The sequence below is a fragment of the Palaemon carinicauda genome, chromosome 4, assembly GCF_036898095.1.
Source record: "Palaemon carinicauda isolate YSFRI2023 chromosome 4, ASM3689809v2, whole genome shotgun sequence".
NCBI classification, from domain to species: domain Eukaryota; kingdom Metazoa; phylum Arthropoda; class Malacostraca; order Decapoda; family Palaemonidae; genus Palaemon; species Palaemon carinicauda.
Window position 1 is genome coordinate 194,222,215 of NC_090728.1, and position 19,401 is coordinate 194,241,615.

The window sequence follows — 19,401 nt, forward strand, 5'->3', positions numbered from 1 at the left end:
CAGTTTCCAGCGCCTACATTTTCCCGCCCCTATAATTTCCCCTCGCCTACATTTTCCATCGCCCTACATGTTCCCCCCTACATGTTCCCTCGTCTGGTATTTTCCCTCTCCTTTTGTCCTCGTATATGTTTACTCGCCGACCGTTTCCCTCCTACATTTCCCGCTCCCTACAGTTCCCCCCTCCCCGCATTTCCTCCTGTATTTTCCCTCTTCTGTAGTGTCCCTCTCCGTTGTCCGCTTATAGTTGTGTACTCTCCTACCTTGTCCCTCCTACATTTCCCTCTCCCTACATTTCCCCCCTCCCCGCATTTCCTCCTGTATTTTCCCTCTTCTGTATTTTCCCTCTCCTACATTTCCCTCTCCCTACATTTCCCCCCCTACATTTCCTCTTGTATTGTCCCTCTTCTACATTGTCCCTCTCCCACATTTTCCCCTCCCTGGATTTTCCCTCTTCTACATTTTCCCTCTCCTACATTTTCCCCTCTACCTACATTTTCCTCCTGTATTTTCCCTCTTATATTTTCCCCTCACCTACATTTTCCCCATCCTACATTTTCCATCTCCTAAAGTTCCCCTCTCTTTCATTTACTCGTTTCCCTACATTTTCCTGTGTCCTTACATTTTCCCTTCTACATTTACCCTCTCTTAAATTTTCCCATCTCTACATTTTCCCTTTCCCTCCATTTTCCTCCTGTTCTTTTCATCCTCTATATTTTCCCTCCCCTACATTTCCCCCCTCCCTACATTTTCCTCCTGTTCTTTTCATCCTCTATATTTTCCCTCCCCTACATTTCCCCCCTCCCTACATTTTCCGCCTGTATTTTCCCTATTCTAAATTTTCCCTCTTCTTGGTTTTCTCGTTCCCCTAGATTTTCCCCCTCCATACATTATCCCTCTCCTACATTTTCACCCGCCATACATTTTCCCTGCTACATTTTCCCTCTCTTACATTTTCCCTCTCTTACATTTTCCTATCCTCTTACATTTTCTCCCGAGTAGAATCTCATGAAACACGATGCTTACAATTTCCCTGCTACATTTTCTCTCTTACATTTTCCCTCTCTTACATTTCCCCACTCCATACATTTTCCCTGCTACATTTTCCATCTACATTTTCCCTCTCTTACATTTTCCCATTCCCCTACATTTTCCCCCGAGTCGAATCTCATGAAACACGATGCAAAGTTTTATATTCTTTCCTTCTCGATGTATCCTGCTTGGAATTAATTAGCTCGCTTTTTCGACATCTTCCCGGAAGCCACCCCCTCCCCCCCTCCTTCCTGGAACACCTTCCCCCCCCCCCTCCTAGAACACCTTCCTCCCATCCTCCCCCCTTTCCATACATTTTTAATATCCTCGTCACTCTCTTTGTTGGTTTTGAGTGGAAGAACCTTTTTCCGACATTTCCTTTTTACTCCGTTATTCATTTTTCCTTCGATATTTAAGAACCTTTTTTTTTTTGCTTTGGAAAAGGGAGATGTCTCCTAATTGAATATTGGTGGGTTTTTATTTTAACTCTCAGCTGTGAACTGTGATGTTTCGCTCTTTTTTTTTTTTATTGAGTATTGGTGGGATTTTAATTTAACTTTTAGCTGTGGCGTTATGTTCTTTTTGACCCTCATTCATCAAATGTATGTTTTTTTTATTTTGCTATAAAAATATACACATTAATTGAAAATTGGTGGGTTTTTATTTTAACTCTCAGTTGTGAATAGTGATGTTTCGCTCTTTTTTTTTTTATTGAGTATTGGTGGGATTTTAATTTAACTTTTAGCTGTGACGTCATGTTCTTTTTGACCTTCAATCATCAAATATATATATTATATATAATGTTCTTTTTGTTTAGAATATATATATGATTCCGAATTAAATATTGGTTGGTTTTTATTTTAACTTTTGGCCGTGATGATGTACTCCTATTTCCTCTTTCATAAAGTATTTCTATTTTTATGTATTCTTTATAATTGGTTTGTTGTTGTTACTAATTTTATATCTCTTATAATTCAATTTAGATGTAGCATAGTTGGATAATTTGGTCATTAATAATAAGAAAGTTTAATGAAGCTATCTATCTATCTATCGATCTATATATATATATATATATATATATGTATGTATATGTATATATATGCATAAATATATATATATATATATATATACACACTTTATTTTCCTTTTCGTTTTAGTCCCCAGTTTTCCTTTAATTTTCCTTCCGTATTATTTCCCTCTCTCTTTTCCTCTTACCCATTAAACTATACATCACAAATAACGTTCTTTCCTTTCATTTCCCCAGTTTTCCTTTTATTTTTCCTTTTATTCCCCAGTTTTCCTTTTATTTTTCCCTTCATCTCTCCGTTTCCTTGACCCTTGGAAGCTGCCGGGCATCTAAGGGCAAAGGGTGGAAGTTCCCGTTGCTTGCATAATTGAACCATTTTCTCCCCTTCTATGTCTGGTTCCCTTCTGCGTATTATTTTTGTTATTATTTTCTTTTTTCTTTGTTGTTACTCTACGTACGCTGTAATTTCTTGCTCAACTAAAACTCATCTTATAAACTAGTCTAACATTGCATTTTGATGCTATTTTGGAAGTGATTCATAATCCTATTATTATTATTATTATTATTATTATTATTATTATTATTATTGTTGTTGTTGTTATTATTATTACTTATTATTATTATTACTATTATTATTATTATTATTATTATTATTATTAAAATTATTATAATTATTATTATCATTATTATTATTATTATTATTATTACTTATTATTATTATTATTATTATTATTATTATTATTATTATTAATTTTAGTATTATTATTATCATTATTGTTATTATTATTATTAATAATATTATTAAAATTATTATTATTATTTTTTTTTATTATTATTATTGCTTTTAAAATGATGATGATGATGATGATGATGATTATTTTTATTATTATTATTATCATTATTATTATTATTATTATTATTATTATTATTATTATTATTATTGCTACTAATACTACCTGAACCACAACCCTAGTTATAAAACTAGGCTGCTCTAAGCCCAAGGACTCCAATAGGAAAGAACAGTCTAGTAAGGGAAGGAAATTCTGAAACAGATAGAATAGTGGGCCCGAGTGTACTCTCAAGCAAGAGAACTCTAATCCAAGACGGTGGCTGGCCATGGTACAGAGGCTGTGGCACTACCCAAGACTAAAGAACAATGGTTTGAATTTGGAGTGTCCTCATAGAAGAGCTGCTTATCATAACCAAAGAGTCTCTTCTACCATTATTAAGTGGAAAGTAGCCATTGAACAATTACAGTGCAGTAGTTAACCCCGTGAGTGAAGATTATTTTTTTATCTTAGTGTTGTCAGGTATATGAGGAAAGAAGAGAATGGGTAAAGAATAGGCCAGACTATTCAGTGTAGGCAAAGGAAAAATGATCCGTAACCTGAGAAGGGTTTAATGTAGTACTATCTTGCCAGGCAAAGGCCCCAATAACACTACGGTATTATCAAAACGGGTCTAATATTATTGTATAAATCTCTCTCTCTCTCTCTCTCTCTCTCTCTCTCTCTCTCTCTACTTTGGCCCTAGTCCTTATCTCCTTTCGTCCTTCCTCCTTCCTCTTCTCTTATATTTATAAGTATTTTTTTTTATTTACGTTTGTATGTTTTTGTGTATTGCAGAGAGAGAGAGAGAGAGAGAGAGAGAGAGAGAGAGAGAGAGAACAAAAACATACAAACGTAAATAAAAAAATACTTATGAATAAAAGAGAAGAGTATTTTTTTTATTTACGTTTGTATGTTTTTGCGTATTGAGAGAGAGAGAGAGAGAGAGAGAGAGAGAGAGAGAGAGAGAACAAAAACATACAAACGTAAATAAAAAATACTTATGAATAAAAGAGAAGAGTATTTTTTTTATTTACGTTTGTATGTTTTTGCGTATTGAGAGAGAGAGAGAGAGAGAGAGAGAGAGAGAGAACAAAAACATACAAACGTAAATAAAAAAATACTTATGAATAAAAGAGAAGAGGAGTATTTTTTTTATTTACGTTTGTATGTTTTTGCGTATTGAGAGAGAGAGAGAGAGAGAGAGAGAGAGAGAGAGAGAGTTGTTGTTTCCAAGAACAGCTGATGAAAGAAGCCACAGGATGGGATTAAATTAAGGTCCTTCTTGTCCATCTGACCTGGAAAGGAATCAAGAAAAGTGGACCTTTAGGGAGACAACATTGAAGAGGATAAAGGATTTGCACGGTTATATTAGAAAGAATTAATTACATAGTTTTTTTTTCAAATGAGATTACAGCAGTAGGGGATGATCTCTCTCTCTCTCTCTCTCTCTCTCTCTCTCTCTCTCTCTCTCTACTTTGCCCCAGTCCTTATCTCCTTTCGTCTTTCCTCTTCCTCTTCTCTTTTATTCATAAGTATTTTTTTATTTACGTTTGTATGTTTTTGAAAATTAAGATGTAATTAAAAAATCTCCGAACTGTTAAATTTCATGAAATTAAAGAATCCAGGAGAATATGAAAATTAGAATGTAATTAAAAAAATCTTCGAACTGTTAAATTTCATGAAATTAAAGAATCCAGGAGAATATGAAAATTAGAATGTAATTAAAAAAATCTTCGAACTGTTAAATTTCATAAAATTAAAGAATCCAGGAGAATATGAAAATTAGAATGTAATTAAAAAAATCTTCGAACTGTTAAATTTCATGAAATTAAAGAATCCAGGAGAATATGAAAATTAGAATGTAATTAAAAAAATCTTCGAACTGTTAAATTTCATAAAATTAAAGAATCCAGGAGAATATGAAAATTAGAATGTAATTAAAAAAATCTTCGAACTGTTAAATTTCATGAAATTAAAGAATCCAGGAGAATATGAAAATTAGAATGTAATTAAAAAAATCTTCGAACTGTTAAATTTCATGAAATTATAGAATCTATGAGAATCTGGAAATTAAGATGACGTAATTAAAAAATCTTCTAATTGTTAAATTTCATGAAATTATAGAATCTAGGAGAATCTGAAAATTAAGATGACAATTAAAAAATCTTCGAGCAGCTAAATTTCATGAAATTATAGAATCTAGGAGAATCTAAAAATTAAGATGACGTAATTAAAAAATCTTCGAACTGTTAAATTTCATGAAATTATAGAATCTAGGAGAATCTGGAAATTAAGATGACGTGATTAAAAATCTTCGAACTGTAAATTTCATGAAATTATTTATAATTAGATTTCATAACTACGTATATGTGACTGAAGCAAGTATACTAATAATTGACTCTCTCTCTCTCTCTCTCTCTCTCTCTCTCTCTCTCTCTCAAGAACGGTTTAATATAGAAGTTACAAATTGTATCACATGTGAAGTCTCTCTCTCTCTCTCTCTCTCTCTCTCTCTCTCAAGAAGGGTTTTATAAGATAGAAGTTACAAATTGTATCAGATGTGGCGTCTCTCTCTCTCTCTCTCTCTCTCTCTCTCAAGAAGGTTTTATAAGATAGAAGTTACAAATTGTATCAGATGTGGCGTCTCTCTCTCTCTCTCTCTCTCTCTCTCTCTCTCAAGAAGGTTTTTATAAGATAGAAGTTACAAATTTTATCAGATGTGGCGTCTCTCTCTCTCTCTCTCTCTCTCTCTCTCAAGAAGGGTTTTATATAGAAGTTACAAATTGTATCAGATGTGAAGTCTCTCTCTCTCTCTCTCTCTCTCTCTCTCTCTCTCTCAAGAAGGGTTTTATAAGATAGAAGTTACAAATTGTATCAGATGTGGCGTCTCTCTCTCTCTCTCTCTCTCTCTCTCTCTGTCTCTCTCTCTCAAGAAGGGTCTTATATAGAAGTTACAAATTGTATCAGATGTGAACTCTCTCTCTCTCTCTCTCTCTCTCTCTCTCTCTCTCAAGAAGGGTTTAATAAGATAGAAGTTACAAATTGTATCAGATGTGAAGTCTGGCTCTCTCTCTCTCTCTCTCTCTCTCTCTCTCTCTCTGTATGCCTTCATTTCCGCTGTTTCCTTTCATGGGAAATTATGGACATGGGTTCGGAAGGTCATTCAGTCCTCAACCTCCTCCCTCGCCTTTCCCTTCCCCAACCTTTCCCCTCCCCTACATTCCCCTCCCCTACCTTTCCCCTCCCCAACCTTTCCCCTCCCCAACCTTACCCCTCCCCAACATTCCCCTACCCATCACCAATTACCCTGTGTTATAACTCTAATGTCTTAATCGAATTTCAGATATTAATCGATGGGGTACGATCGATTTGGCGCTGAAGGTGATTGCTGGCTGGGGGGGGGAAGGGGGGGGGTAGAGGGACTGTTTAAGGGGGGGGGGCCTTCAATGTCATTTGGGCCATGGATTGTCTTTACACATGCTTATTACCTCCTCCATCGATGATGGAAGGAGTTTATGTTTTACCCCATTGTTTCTGTGTTTATGTGTTTGTTTGTGAACAGCTTCCTGGCCACAGTTTTAATCGTAGAGGAATGAAACGTGCAGGGATTAACTGTTTTATGTAAAAAGCTGGAAATTGTTTAATTTTGGAAGGTCAAGGTCAAAGGTCAAGGTTAAAGGTTAAGGTCAAATATCAAGGTCAAAGGTCAAGGTCACGGTCAATCAAAATGTCCAATTCACGTAATCAGCCAAATGTTTGGACATCGTTGTCACAGACTTCAAACTTGGTTCATATTTAATATGAAAATCCAAGCCAGTCAATACATGTTAAGGTCAAAGGTCAAGGTCGAGCTCGAGCAAAAGGTCAAGAAATAAGCTGCCGCGGCGGAGGTCTGCGCTCTCCCAAGTGTCTCTCTAGTTAACTTATCGATTGATTGGTTTTTAAAGTCTACTGGATTTTTATGATTGAAAGAGTAGATTATTATTTTCTTTATATTAGACCAGGTTAGTTTAGTTACAGCCTTGGGTTTTAATGTCGAATGCTTCTTAGTGTGAACAAGGTATTTCTATGCATAATTAATAACTTGTTGATTGATTGGTTTTAAAGTCTACTTGCGGTTAAATTTTTATGGGATATTGTCGATATAATAACACACACACACACACACACACACACTCGAGCACAATACTCTATGTTATTTCCCTTCCTCTTGTTTTGTTAAAGTTTTTATAGTTTATATAAGAAATATTTATTCTGATGATGTTACTGTTCTCTAAATATTGTAATTTCCTGTTTTCGTTTTCTCACTGGGCTATTTTCCCCGTTGGAGCCTCTGGGCTTATAGCATCCAGCTTTTCCAACTAGGGTTGTAGCTTGGCTAAAAATAATAATAATAATAATAATAATAATAATAATAATAATGATAATGAAAATAATAATATATATCTATATATATACACACACACACACACACACACATATATATATATATATATATATATATAAATATATATATATATATATATATATATATATATGCATATATATATGCATATATATATGTATGTATATGTATATATGAATATATATATATATATATATATATATATATATAAGTATACATATGTATATATATACATACATATATATATATATATATATGTATGTATGTATGTATATATATACATATGTATACTTATATATATATATATATATATATATATATATATATAAGTATACATATGTATATATATACATACATATATATCTATATATATATATATACGTAAACAAGTGTGGACACTTGGAGCTCCTCAATACACCTTGTTATTTGTAGGATCTATGGCATGGGAAATACCTCAAGCGTGAAATACAGTGAAGTGAATAACTTAGGAATCCGAGGAAATGTGTACAAAAGTGGAGACAGTTGGTGTTTCATGTGATTGACTTAGTTTTAAAGTTCTCTTCCGTAACTAAACGCATGCGTACTACTCCCCCTTGAAAATTTTCTTTTGATGACGTCATCGTTTCGTCATAGTTTCAATGACGTGAAGCTACGTCATTTTCACGCAGACGACCTAAATAAATGAAAAGTAATCATGGCTGGTAGCAATTCAGCATCCGTGGTATCGGACTGTAAGTTTATAAACAATGGTTTGTTGTTTTTTATCTTCAATAAGATTGACTGCATGAATCAGGAGGATTTGCTGAGCTTATGTATGGACTTTTACAGTGAGGAAGAAGCCTTGGAGGCAGTGCTGCTGGCGTTTGAGAAGTACGGCTGCCCCGAAAAGAAAAAGGAATATCGTGGCGCTCAGAAGAAGGAAAATAACATACGACAAATTATGACGTTAATGTGTCAGTCACCTACACCTGAAGGTACTGAATTTTGTATAACGAAGTGTACCCAAGTGCCTCCAGTAACTATGGATCATGTCGACATGGCAACGGTGCTGAAACTGTTTAGTGCTCTTCGTTCGGAGGTTCAGATACTCTCCAATTCCAATAGGCAGCTTAGAGAAAAAGTTTCAAAAATAGAAGAAAATGTTAGCAAAAAGGAAATAACGACTTTAGTGAAGGAGAATAATGCCACAAAGCAGAAAAGAAAAACGTCAGACGAAGTGATAGCAGAACAAGCGGAACTACTTCATCTTTACAGAAAAAGGTCGGATATTAAAAACACTGACAAATTTACATCTGGCGAAGCTTCTAAAGGAACTGCTGAACTGTATACTGGGGAGGGCACGAGTAATAAAACGGTTACTCGGGATGTCACGCTACAGAATGATTCAGATGAGGATCTAGCCTCCACGACATCATCAACATCTTTGAATGAATGGGAGCTCCAGCCATGGCAGCGGAGAAAAGTGCGAAGGCAGATGCAGAGGAGAAACGAAAACGGACCATCTGGAGTTTCACACCCCGGTTTGGCCACCTCAACCAAGTTATTAAGAAGAAAACCTGCAGTGATAGGAACCAATGAGGGTACTGGTCTACTAGCAGCTGAACCTCTCACCAATATTTCTCTTTTTGTGTCTAGGTTAAGCCCTCTTGTAAATGAAGATGAATTGAAAATCCATGTCATAAATGTATCTGGTAAAAATTCAGTTCAATGTCAGAAACTCCAAGCGAAACATGACAATTATGTTTCCTTTAAAATATCAATCGAGAGCATTGAAAAGTGTAAAGTAACTAACCTTTTCCAGTCTGTTAATTGGCCAAAAGGCGTAATGGTAAGGAAATGGTACGAAAAAAGAAATTAATCATGGCTGCAATTAATATAGCAACTTTTAACTGTAGATCTGTCAGGAAAAATGTCCACGTTGTAAAGAATTTATGTAATAACTATAAGATAATAGCATTACAAGAAACATTTTTGCCACAACAGGAGAGTAACTTTTTAAACAATATTGATAGTAACTTTGATTCCATATCGTCGTCACCAGTAGACCTAAGTCAAGCTCTGGTGAGAGGAAGGCCATATGGGGGACTAGCTTTTTTAGTTCATGAGGAGATCTCTCCGTATGTCAGGAAAATACCCACAAGAGACGAACGCTTTTTATGTATAGATATTAGTCTTGGTGGTAGTACGATAAGGGTTATCAATTGTTATATGCCCTATTATAACGGTTCTAATACTGAAGAATACTTAAATAAATTAGGGAAAATTAAATGTCTATTTGAAGAACATCAGAATGATCATGTTATTGCTGTGGGGGATTTTAACGCTCACATTTCATCCGAATTTGGTGCAGAATTATTTGGGTGGTGTGATGAATACGACTGCTGTGCAGCCGACATCACCTCATTACCACATGATACCCATACGTGGGTAAGCGATGCTACGGGTCACACGAGGTGGCTGGACCATGTCGTGTGCCCTGACTCCCTCTTGAGTGCACTTCGATGTTTTAAGGTTTTTTACGAGGAGATAGGCTCAGACCATAAGCCTCTGGGTTTTAAACTTTGTGTACAAGATTTTTCAGCATACAGAGTAGCAGGGACCAATAATCGGAGAATAACTTACGAGGTTAGAAATAATGATGAATATAAAGTTCGAAGCGAGAAGACACTAAAAGAAATAGAGCTTCCAGTTGAGGCAATTGTCTGTAGAACAAGGGGATGCAGAGACAGAAACCATGTATTTCTAATTGAAACATTTGCTGTCGATCTTGTTGATGCATTGATTAAGAGTGGGGATACAAAAAATACCGGAAAGGTATATAAAAGTCATGGAATACCAGGCTGGAATGAAAACGTCAAATTACACCACGTTACAGCCAGACAAAAGTATTTATTATGGAAGGAAATGGGAATGCCGAGATCGGGTGTGCAATACGATGAGATGGTCCTGTCTAAACGAAATTTTAAAAAGGCACTCAAAGTCTGCAAGAAGACGGTAAACAAAACAACAAAGGAAAAAATCGCTAGAGATATGAGCAGGAGAAATCCTTGGAAAACAATAAACAAAATAAGAAAGAAAACTACTAAACTACCGGTTAGTATTGATGGAATAAGGGGAGAGTCAAACATAGCAGAAGGTTGGAAGAATCATTATGCTCATATTATGGAAGGCACGAACCATCCAAAAATGTCTTTATCGATGGAAAATGAAGATGAAGAAAGCACCATACCAATTGTTTCCGTTAAAGACGTTCAAGATGCTTTAAAATCCCTTTCGTTAAATAGTGCCCCGGGCCTTGATGGAATCACAGGGAATCACTTACGATATGCCCATCCAACTCTTTATGTGCATCTGTCACTTTTGTTCACTTGTTTGTGTAGACATCACTTCGTATCAAAAAATCTGACTGAAATAAAAATTCTGAATTTAGTTAAAGATCACCATAAGTCTCTCTCTGATAAGAATAACTATCGTCCAATAGCCCTTGCCTCTATTATTTCTAAGCTATTTGAATGCATCATCCTACAGAGATGCAAAGACTTGTTAACAACTTCCGATAATCAATTTGCTTATAAAACTAAACACAGCACTGATATGGCCCTTTTTCTTTTTAAACAAACATGCCAGTTTTATAGGTCAAAAAACACACCAGTTTTTGTATGCGCAATGGATATGTCCAAGGCTTTCGATAAAGTGTGTCATGAAAGATTATTTCAAATTTTAAAGAGAAGACATGTGCCATTTTACATTATAGCACTGCTGCAGTACTGGTACAAAACTCAGGACTTTAGAATAATGTGGGGTAATAGTCTTTCCTCTCCTTTTAAACCCAGTTGTGGTATTAGACAGGGTAGTGTTCTATCAGCACTTCTGTTTGCCGTATATGTGGATGACTTAAGTACAAAGGTCCTCAGCAGGGAAGGTGGTTGCACAGTGGGAGAGGTTAAGGTGAATCATATCTTTTATGCAGATGATATAATACTTTTAGCCCCATCTTTAAAAGCGTTGCAAATACTCATAGATAAAAGTATGGAATATTTGAAGTACCATTATCTTGAAGCCAATCCTGACAAGACCAAAGTTCTTGTAATAAAACCCTGTAATTTTATATCATTTAGTGAACCGTCACTCTATATTAATGACGTCAGGTTGGAAGTCGTTAAGTCATGTAAATATCTTGGCATGAATATTAATGACAATCTAAAGGACGATGACCATATTGCATCACTCTATCGAGGGCAATGCTTGCGAGGCAATATGCTGCTGAGGAACTTTCATATGTGCAATGATGAGGCAAAAGTACATTTGTTCAGATCTTTCTGTACTTCCCTGTATTGTATGCCTCTGGCAATGAAATGTAAAAAGGAAACCCTACGAAAACTTAAGATATGTTACAATGACTCTTTTAGGTACCTGATGGGAATAGAAAGGTTTTCGAGAGTAAGTGGACACTTTGTTTCTTTAGGAATACCAACATTTGATGAATTAGTGAGAAAATGTATTGTAAGTTTGTTTCAGAGAGCAAAGAGTTCAAAAAACCACTTAATTTGTGCAATTTTTAACAGTGATAGTTTTAAAAAATCATTAGTTTTTAAAGAGTGGTCTCAACACATTTTCTGTGTTTAGACCTTTTGTTTTACTCCTAATATATTTGTATATAACTATTAATTTTATTGTAATATTTTGTATATGGCTCTACAGCTGAAATAAAGAATTTGAATTTGAATTTGAATTTGAATATATATATATATATATATATATGTGTGTGTGTGTGTGTGTGTGTGTGTGTGTGTGTGTGTTGTATTTTTGAGCACTTTTGATCCTCTTAAAGCCAAGAGCCCTTTATTTTGAAGATTGTGGAGTCCCCTCCAGTCGTTGTTTTTTTTTTTTTTTTTTTTTTTTTTTTTTTTTTTTTTTTTTTTTTTTTTTTTCTTTACCAGCTTTTTCGCCACACTGTCAAGAGCTAGGCATTCTTTACAAAATTCTACTTGTCTTTTATTTTCCTATTCATTCATATTTCGTTTAATTGTTTGCTTTTGTTTATAGCTTGTCATTCATAAGGTTATTTCATCTTTAGAGAGAGAGAGAGAGAGAGAGAGAGAGAGAGAGAGAGAGAGAGAGAGAGAGAGAGAGAGAGTTTTGAAACAAAAGATATCCGAAGGTTTGTTTGAAATAAAAGTCGGTTTCCAGGTAAAAAAAAGTGTTCCTGCTGGAACAATGTTATCAGAAGCAAATAAAAAAAATTGTTTTTTAGTCTTGTTTTATTTCTTGTCAGGTAAAGTAGGTCTTTTAATTATTATTATTATTATTATTATTTTTATTATTATTATTATTATTATTATTATTATTATTATTATTATTATTATTATTATTACTAGCCAAGCTACAACCCTAGTTGGAGAAGCAAGATGCCATAAGCCCAAGGGCTCCAACAGAGAAAAATAGCCATTTTGGCGTTTTTTATCTTCTCTTTCTTAATTTCACTGTAGTAAGTTTTTCTCCTTTTTATATTGTCCTTATAACGTTGTGCCTGGCACTCTGTTTGACTGGGGTTCGAGACTCTCTCAAGCTCGACAGTGTCTTGCAGTGTCTACAATCTCGCTATCCTTGTGAGCTAATGATGGAGGTTTGGGGGAGCCTACCTGCTTAGTCATCAGCAGCCATTGCCTGGCCCTCCTTGGTACTAGCTTGATAAGTGACCTTGGGCGATGATCATATTTATACATTTTCAGTCTCTAGGACATTGTCTTGCCCATTGCCTCTGCTATTTATGAGCGACCTTTAAACCTTTAAATATATACATATGTATACGGTCCTTGTTATAAAGGACTTCATTCCTTTAAGTTTAATCCTATAAATAAATACATATAAACAACCAATCAGCTATTAGGAAAATTTTCCGAGCTAAAAGGGCACCCCTGCGAGTCGGTGCAATTCTACTTCACTTTGTTCGACCAGTCAGCTATTAAGAAACTTTTCCGAGGTAAAAGGGCACCCCTACGAGTTGGTGCAATTCTGCCTCACTAAAAAGAATTGACTATAGTAAATTTGTGTGAAGTTTAATATTACTTTCCGTCTATTAATTCTTTATACAGAAGAACCACGTATATCTATAAGCCTAAGCTGACTGGCATCCATTAAAGATAAATGAGAAATTAGGCCTACCAAGTTAAGTAGCTTATGGGGAAATAAAAAGCCCAATTATATAGTAGATAAAAAAAAAAAACACCAGAATTTAGGTTTTTTTTTTTTTTTTTTTTTTTTTTTTTTTTTTTTAATGTGGCGTAAAAAATAGCTTTAATTATTTGAACTTATAGAAATGAAGGATTTTAAGAAATAATTTCTTAGTAATTAATCTTTATTAAAGAAATCATTTCTTAGTAATGAATCTTTATTAAAGAAATAATTTCTTAGTAATGAATCTTTATTGAAGAAATGATTTCTTAGTAATTAATCTTTATTAAAGAAATAATTTCTTAGTAATGAATCTTTATTGAAGAAATTATTTCTTAGTAATAAATCTTTATTAAAGAAATAATTTCTTAGTAATGAATCTTTATTAAAGAAATAATTTCTTAGTAATGAATCTTTATTGAAGAAATGATTTCTTAGTAATTAATATTTATTAAAGAAATAATTTCTTAGTAATGAATCTTTATTGAAGAAATGATTTCTTAGTAATTAATATTTATTAAAGAAATAATTTCTTAGTAATTAATCTTTATTAAAGAAATAATTTCTTAGTAATTCATCTTTATAAAGAGATAATTTCTTAGTAATTAATCTTTATTAAAGAAATAATTTCTTAGTAATTAATCTTTATTGAAGAAATTATTTCTTAGTAATTGATATTTATTAAAGAAATAATTTCTTAGTAATTAATCTTTATTAAAGAAATAATTACTTAGTAATTCATCTTTATTAAAGAAATAATTTTTTAGTAATTCATCTTTATAAAGAGATAATTTCTTAGTAATTAATCTTTATTAAAGAAATAATTTCTTAGTAATGAATCTTTATTAAAGAAATAATTTCTTAGTAATGAATCTTTATTGAAGAAATTATTTCTTAGTAATTAATCTTTATTAAAGAAATAATTTCTTAGTAATGAATCTTTATTAAAGAAATAATTTCTTAGTAATGAATCTTTATTGAAGAAATGATTTCTTAGTAATTAATATTTATTAAAGAAATAATTTCTTAGTAATGAATCTTTATTGAAGAAATGATTTCTTAGTAATTAATATTTATTAAAGAAATAATTTCTTAGTAATTAATCTTTATTAAAGAAATAATTTCTTAGTAATTAATCTTTATTGAAGAAATGATTTCTTAGTAATTCATCTTTATAAAGAGATAATTTCTTAGTAATTAATCTTTATTAAAGAAATAATTTCTTAGTAATTAATCTTTATTGAAGAAATTATTTCTTAGTAATTGATATTTATTAAAGAAATAATTTCTTAGTAATTAATCTTTATTAAAGAAATAATTACTTAGTAATTCATCTTTATTAAAGAAATAATTTCTTAGTAATTCATCTTTATAAAGAGATAATTTCTTAGTAATTAATCTTTATTAAAGAAATAATTTCTTAGTAATGAATCTTTATTAAAGAAATAATTTCTTAGTAATGAATCTTTATTAAAGAAATAATTTCTTAGTAATTAATATTAAGGGTTGTGGTGACCTATCGTAAACGTCCCAGCTTGGCAATCTGATGGACTGGGATTCGAGTCCCGCTCAAGCTCGATAGTTTCTTGTAGTGTCTACAAACTTACTATCCTTGTGAGCTGAGGATGGGAGTATTCGAGGAGCCTTTAAATCTACCATTAAGGGGGCCGATGTGATAGCGTCCTTGCCTGGTGATTGCCAGACTGTGGATCGAGTCCCTCTCAAAATCGTTAGTTCCTTTGGTCGATGTAACCTCACCATTCTTGTGTGCTAAGGGTTTGGGGGGGAGCCTATAGGTTTATCTGCTGAGTCATCAGTAGCCATTGCCTGCACCTCCCTGGTACTAGCTCGGCAGAGATAGGCCTTGGGCGCTGATCATCTGTGTATATGGTCAGTCTCTAGGGCATTGTCCTGCTTAATAGGGCCATGTCATTATCCCTTGGCTGTGCCATTCATTGGCGGCCTTTAAATATTTTAAAACCTCCCAGGTCCTAGCTGGGTAGAGAGAGTCCTAGGATGCTGACCCTTTGCATATATGGTCAATCTCTAGAGCATTGTCCTGCTTGATAGGGCAATGTCACTATCCCTTGTCTGTGGCATTCATAGGCGGCCTTTAAATATTTTAAAACCTCCCAGGTCCTAGCTGGGTAGAGAGAGTCCTAGGATGCTGATCCTTTGCATATATGGTCAATCTCTAGGGCATTGTCCTGCTTAATAGGGCAATGTCACTATCCTTGTCTGTGCCATTCCTAGGCGGCCTTTAAATATTTTAAAACCTCCCAGGTCTTAGTTGGGTAAAGAGAGTCCTAGGATGCTGATCATCTGTGTATATGGCCAGTCTCTAGGGCAATGTCAATATACCTTGCCTGTGCCATTCCTAGGCGGCCTTTAGATATTTTAAAACCTCCCAGGTCTTAGTTGGGTAAAGAGAGTCCTAGGATGCTGATCATCTGTGTATATGGCCAGTCTCTAGGGCAATGTCAATATACCTTGCCTGTGCCATTCCTAGGCGGCCTTTAGATATTTTAAAACCTCCCAGGTCTTAGTTGGGTAAAGAGAGTCCTAGGATGCTGATCATCTGTGTATATGGCCAGTCTCTAGGGCATTGTCCTGCTTAATAGGGCAATGTCAATATACCTTGCCTGTGCCATTCCTAGGCGGCCTTTAAATATTTTAAAACCTCCCAGGTCTTAGGTGGGTAAAGAGAGTCCTAGGATGCTGATCATCTGTGTATATGGCCAGTCTCTAGGGCATTGTCCTGCTTAATAGGGCAATGTCAATATACCTTGCCTGTGCCATTCCTAGGCGGCCTTTAGATATTTTAAAACCTCCCAGGTCTTAGTTGGGTAAAGAGAGTCCTAGGATGCTGATCATCTGTGTATATGGCCAGTCTCTAGGGCATTGTCCTGCTTAATAGGGCAATGTCAATATACCTTGCCTGTGCCATTTCTAGGCGGCCTTTAAATATTTTAAAACCTCCCAGGTCTTAGTTGGGTAAAGAGAGTCCTAGGATGCTGATCATCTGTGTATATGGCCAGTCTCTAGGGCATTGTCCTGCTTAATAGGGCAATGTCAATATACCTTGCCTGTGCCATTCCTAGGTGGCCTTTAAATATTTTAAAACCTCCCAGGTCCTAGCTGGGTAGAGAGAGTCCTAGGATGCTGATCATCTGTGTATATGGCCAGTCTCTAGGGCATTGTAAAGCTTAATAGGGCAATGTCAATATACCTTGCCTGTGCCATTCCTAGGCGGCCTTTAAATATTTTAAAACCTCCCAGGTCCTAGCTGGGTAGAGAGAGTCCTAGGATGCTGATCCTTTGCATATATGGTCAATCTCTAGGGCATTGTCCTGCTTAATAGGGCAATGTCAATATACCTTGCCTGTGCCATTCCTAGGCGGCCTTTAAATATTTTAAAACCTCCCAGGTCTTAGTTGGGTAAAGAGAGTCCTAGGATGCTGATCATCTGTGTATATGGCCAGTCTCTAGGGCATTGTCCTGCTTAATAGGGCAATGTCAATATACCTTGCCTGTGCCATTCCTAGGCGGCCTTTAAATATTTTAAAACCTCCCAGGTCTTAGTTGGGTAAAGAGAGTCCTAGGATGCTGATCATCTGTGTATATGGCCAGTCTCTAGGGCATTGTCCTGCTTAATAGGGCAATGTCAATATACCTTGCCTGTGCCATTCCTAGGCGGCCTTTAAATATTTTAAAACCTCCCAGGTCTTAGTTGGGTAAAGAGAGTCCTAGGATGCTGATCATCTGTGTATATGGCCAGTCTCTAGGGCATTGTCCTGCTTAATAGGGCAATGTCAATATACCTTGCCTGTGCCATTTCTAGGCGGCCTTTAAATATTTTAAAACCTCCCAGGTCTTAGTTGGGTAAAGAGAGTCCTAGGATGCTGATCATCTGTGTATATGGCCAGTCTCTAGGGCATTGTCCTGCTTAATAGGGCAATGTCAATATACCTTGCCTGTGCCATTCCTAGGTGGCCTTTAAATATTTTAAAACCTCCCAGGTCCTAGCTGGGTAGAGAGAGTCCTAGGATGCTGATCATCTGTGTATATGGCCAGTCTCTAGGGCATTGTAAAGCTTAATAGGGCAATGTCAATATACCTTGCCTGTGCCATTCCTAGGCGGCCTTTAAATATTTTAAAACCTCCCAGGTCCTAGCTGGGTAGAGAGAGTCCTAGGATGCTGATCCTTTGCATATATGGTCAATCTCTAGGGCATTGTCCTGCTTAATAGGGCAATGTCAATATACCTTGCCTGTGCCATTCCTAGGCGGCCTTTAAATATTTTAAAACCTCCCAGGTCTTAGTTGGGTAAAGAGAGTCCTAGGATGCTGATCATCTGTGTATATGGCCAGTCTCTAGGGCATTGTCCTGCTTAATAGGGCAATGTCAATATACCTTGCCTGTGCCATTCCTAGGCGGCCTTTAAATATTTTAAAACCTCCCAGGTCTTAGTTGGGTAAAGAGAGTCCTAGGATGCTGATCATCTGTGTATATGGCCAGTCTCTAGGGCATTGTCCTGCTTAATAGGGCAATGTCAATATACCTTGCCTGTGCCATTCCTAGGCGGCCTTTAAATATTTTAAAACCTCCCAGGTCCTAGCTGGGTAGAGAGAGTCCTAGGAAGCTGATCATATGTATATATGGTCAGTCTCAAGGTCATTGTCACTGTCCCTTGACTTTTCCTTTCAGGAATGACCTTTTCGGCGTCAATGACCTTAGATGTCAGGATGCCAGAACACCTCAAATCAATCAATCAATCATGTGTGACCTTTCAACCATTTGAACATACACACACGGGTCGCACTTGCGTGTAATTTCAAATTTCGAAATGCCCGTGTATGTTTACTTGGAAAAGTAGCGTTTTGTTAAGAATTTCTCATTTCGTAGGTCACGACTACCGGAGCGCGACCCGCTTATTTCTCATCGAAGGAAATGCAGGTGGAAATGTTCATGCCACCCTCTGTGGCACTTCCTCAAATTTTTTTTTTTTTTTTTTTTTTTTTAATTTCCACCTTTGTTTAAATAGTCTTTTAACAAGCATTGCTTTCAGCCCGCACACGCCTTTCAGTCGGACGTCTTCGAAAGCAAATGTATTTTTTTTTTTTACTTTGCCTTCTCGTCTGGTGCATTTTTTTTTTTTTTTTTTTTTTTTTTTTTTTTTTTTTTTTTACTCGTATTTTTAGAAACTGGAGTCAGTCCAACGCGTCATATGGTAATTACTCCTCGTTATGTGTCGTAAAAAATATATTTTTTATTTCGTGAACAGAATCTTACCGGAAAGGTGAAGCACGTTTGATAAAATGTCGAATCATGACAGATTGCAATTCGCTTCATTTCGAATTGGTAGGGAGGAAATTGATAGAAATCAAGAGATATTAATAGATGTAATTGTTTAAAAGCTCTTTAATATATATTAATAGATATTATGGTTAGGAACTTTCGTTTTTCTCCAGCCATTTTTCTACAGCGCTTTTTATTGGAGCAATTTTTATTTGATTGATTTTGAAGTTTTGTGTATGTGTGTATACGCTTATTCATCAAAATATTTAAACGTAATCTTTGACGGATCTCGTACACTAGTGCGCGTGTATACGTATATGTATTATGTATATATAAATGTGTATTTACACACATTTATATATATATATATGTATATATACATATATATATATGTATATATATACATATATATGTATGTATATATATACATATATATATGTATATATATATGTATAAATATATATATATATATATATATATATATATATATATATATATATAATGCAAATACTATATTGTATCAGAGAGAGAGAGAGAGAGAGAGAGAGAGAGAGAGAGAGAGAGAGAGAGAGAGAGAGAGAGAGAGAGAGAGAGAGAAGCCTTGATGAGATGAGACACGAGATGAGGGAACTTTGTGC

General features: G+C 35.0%; 1 protein-coding gene across 1 annotated transcript; it reads left to right on the plus strand.

The window, feature by feature from the left end:
• The first annotated feature begins 8,075 nt into the window (after positions 1-8,075).
• Positions 8,076-18,266, plus strand: LOC137639813 (uncharacterized). Its single transcript, XM_068372055.1, has 3 exons — positions 8,076-9,119; positions 9,275-9,408; positions 18,173-18,266. Exons 1-3 carry the CDS (start codon positions 8,076-8,078, stop codon positions 18,264-18,266), a joined length of 1,272 nt encoding a protein of 423 aa, XP_068228156.1.
• Positions 18,267-19,401: the final 1,135 nt, after the last annotated feature.

Bases quoted from the DNA above. Each gene is read 5' to 3' on its own strand.
- LOC137639813 (XM_068372055.1), top strand. From the start codon at position 8,076: ATGAATCAGGAGGATTTGCTGAGCTTATGTATGGACTTTTACAGTGAG. The intron at 9,120-9,274 runs GTAAGGAAATGG...TTGCCACAACAG, and splicing joins ATTGGCCAAAAGGCGTAATG to GAGAGTAACTTTTTAAACAA. The intron at 9,409-18,172 runs GTATGTCAGGAA...TTTTCCTTTCAG, and splicing joins GTTCATGAGGAGATCTCTCC to GAATGACCTTTTCGGCGTCA.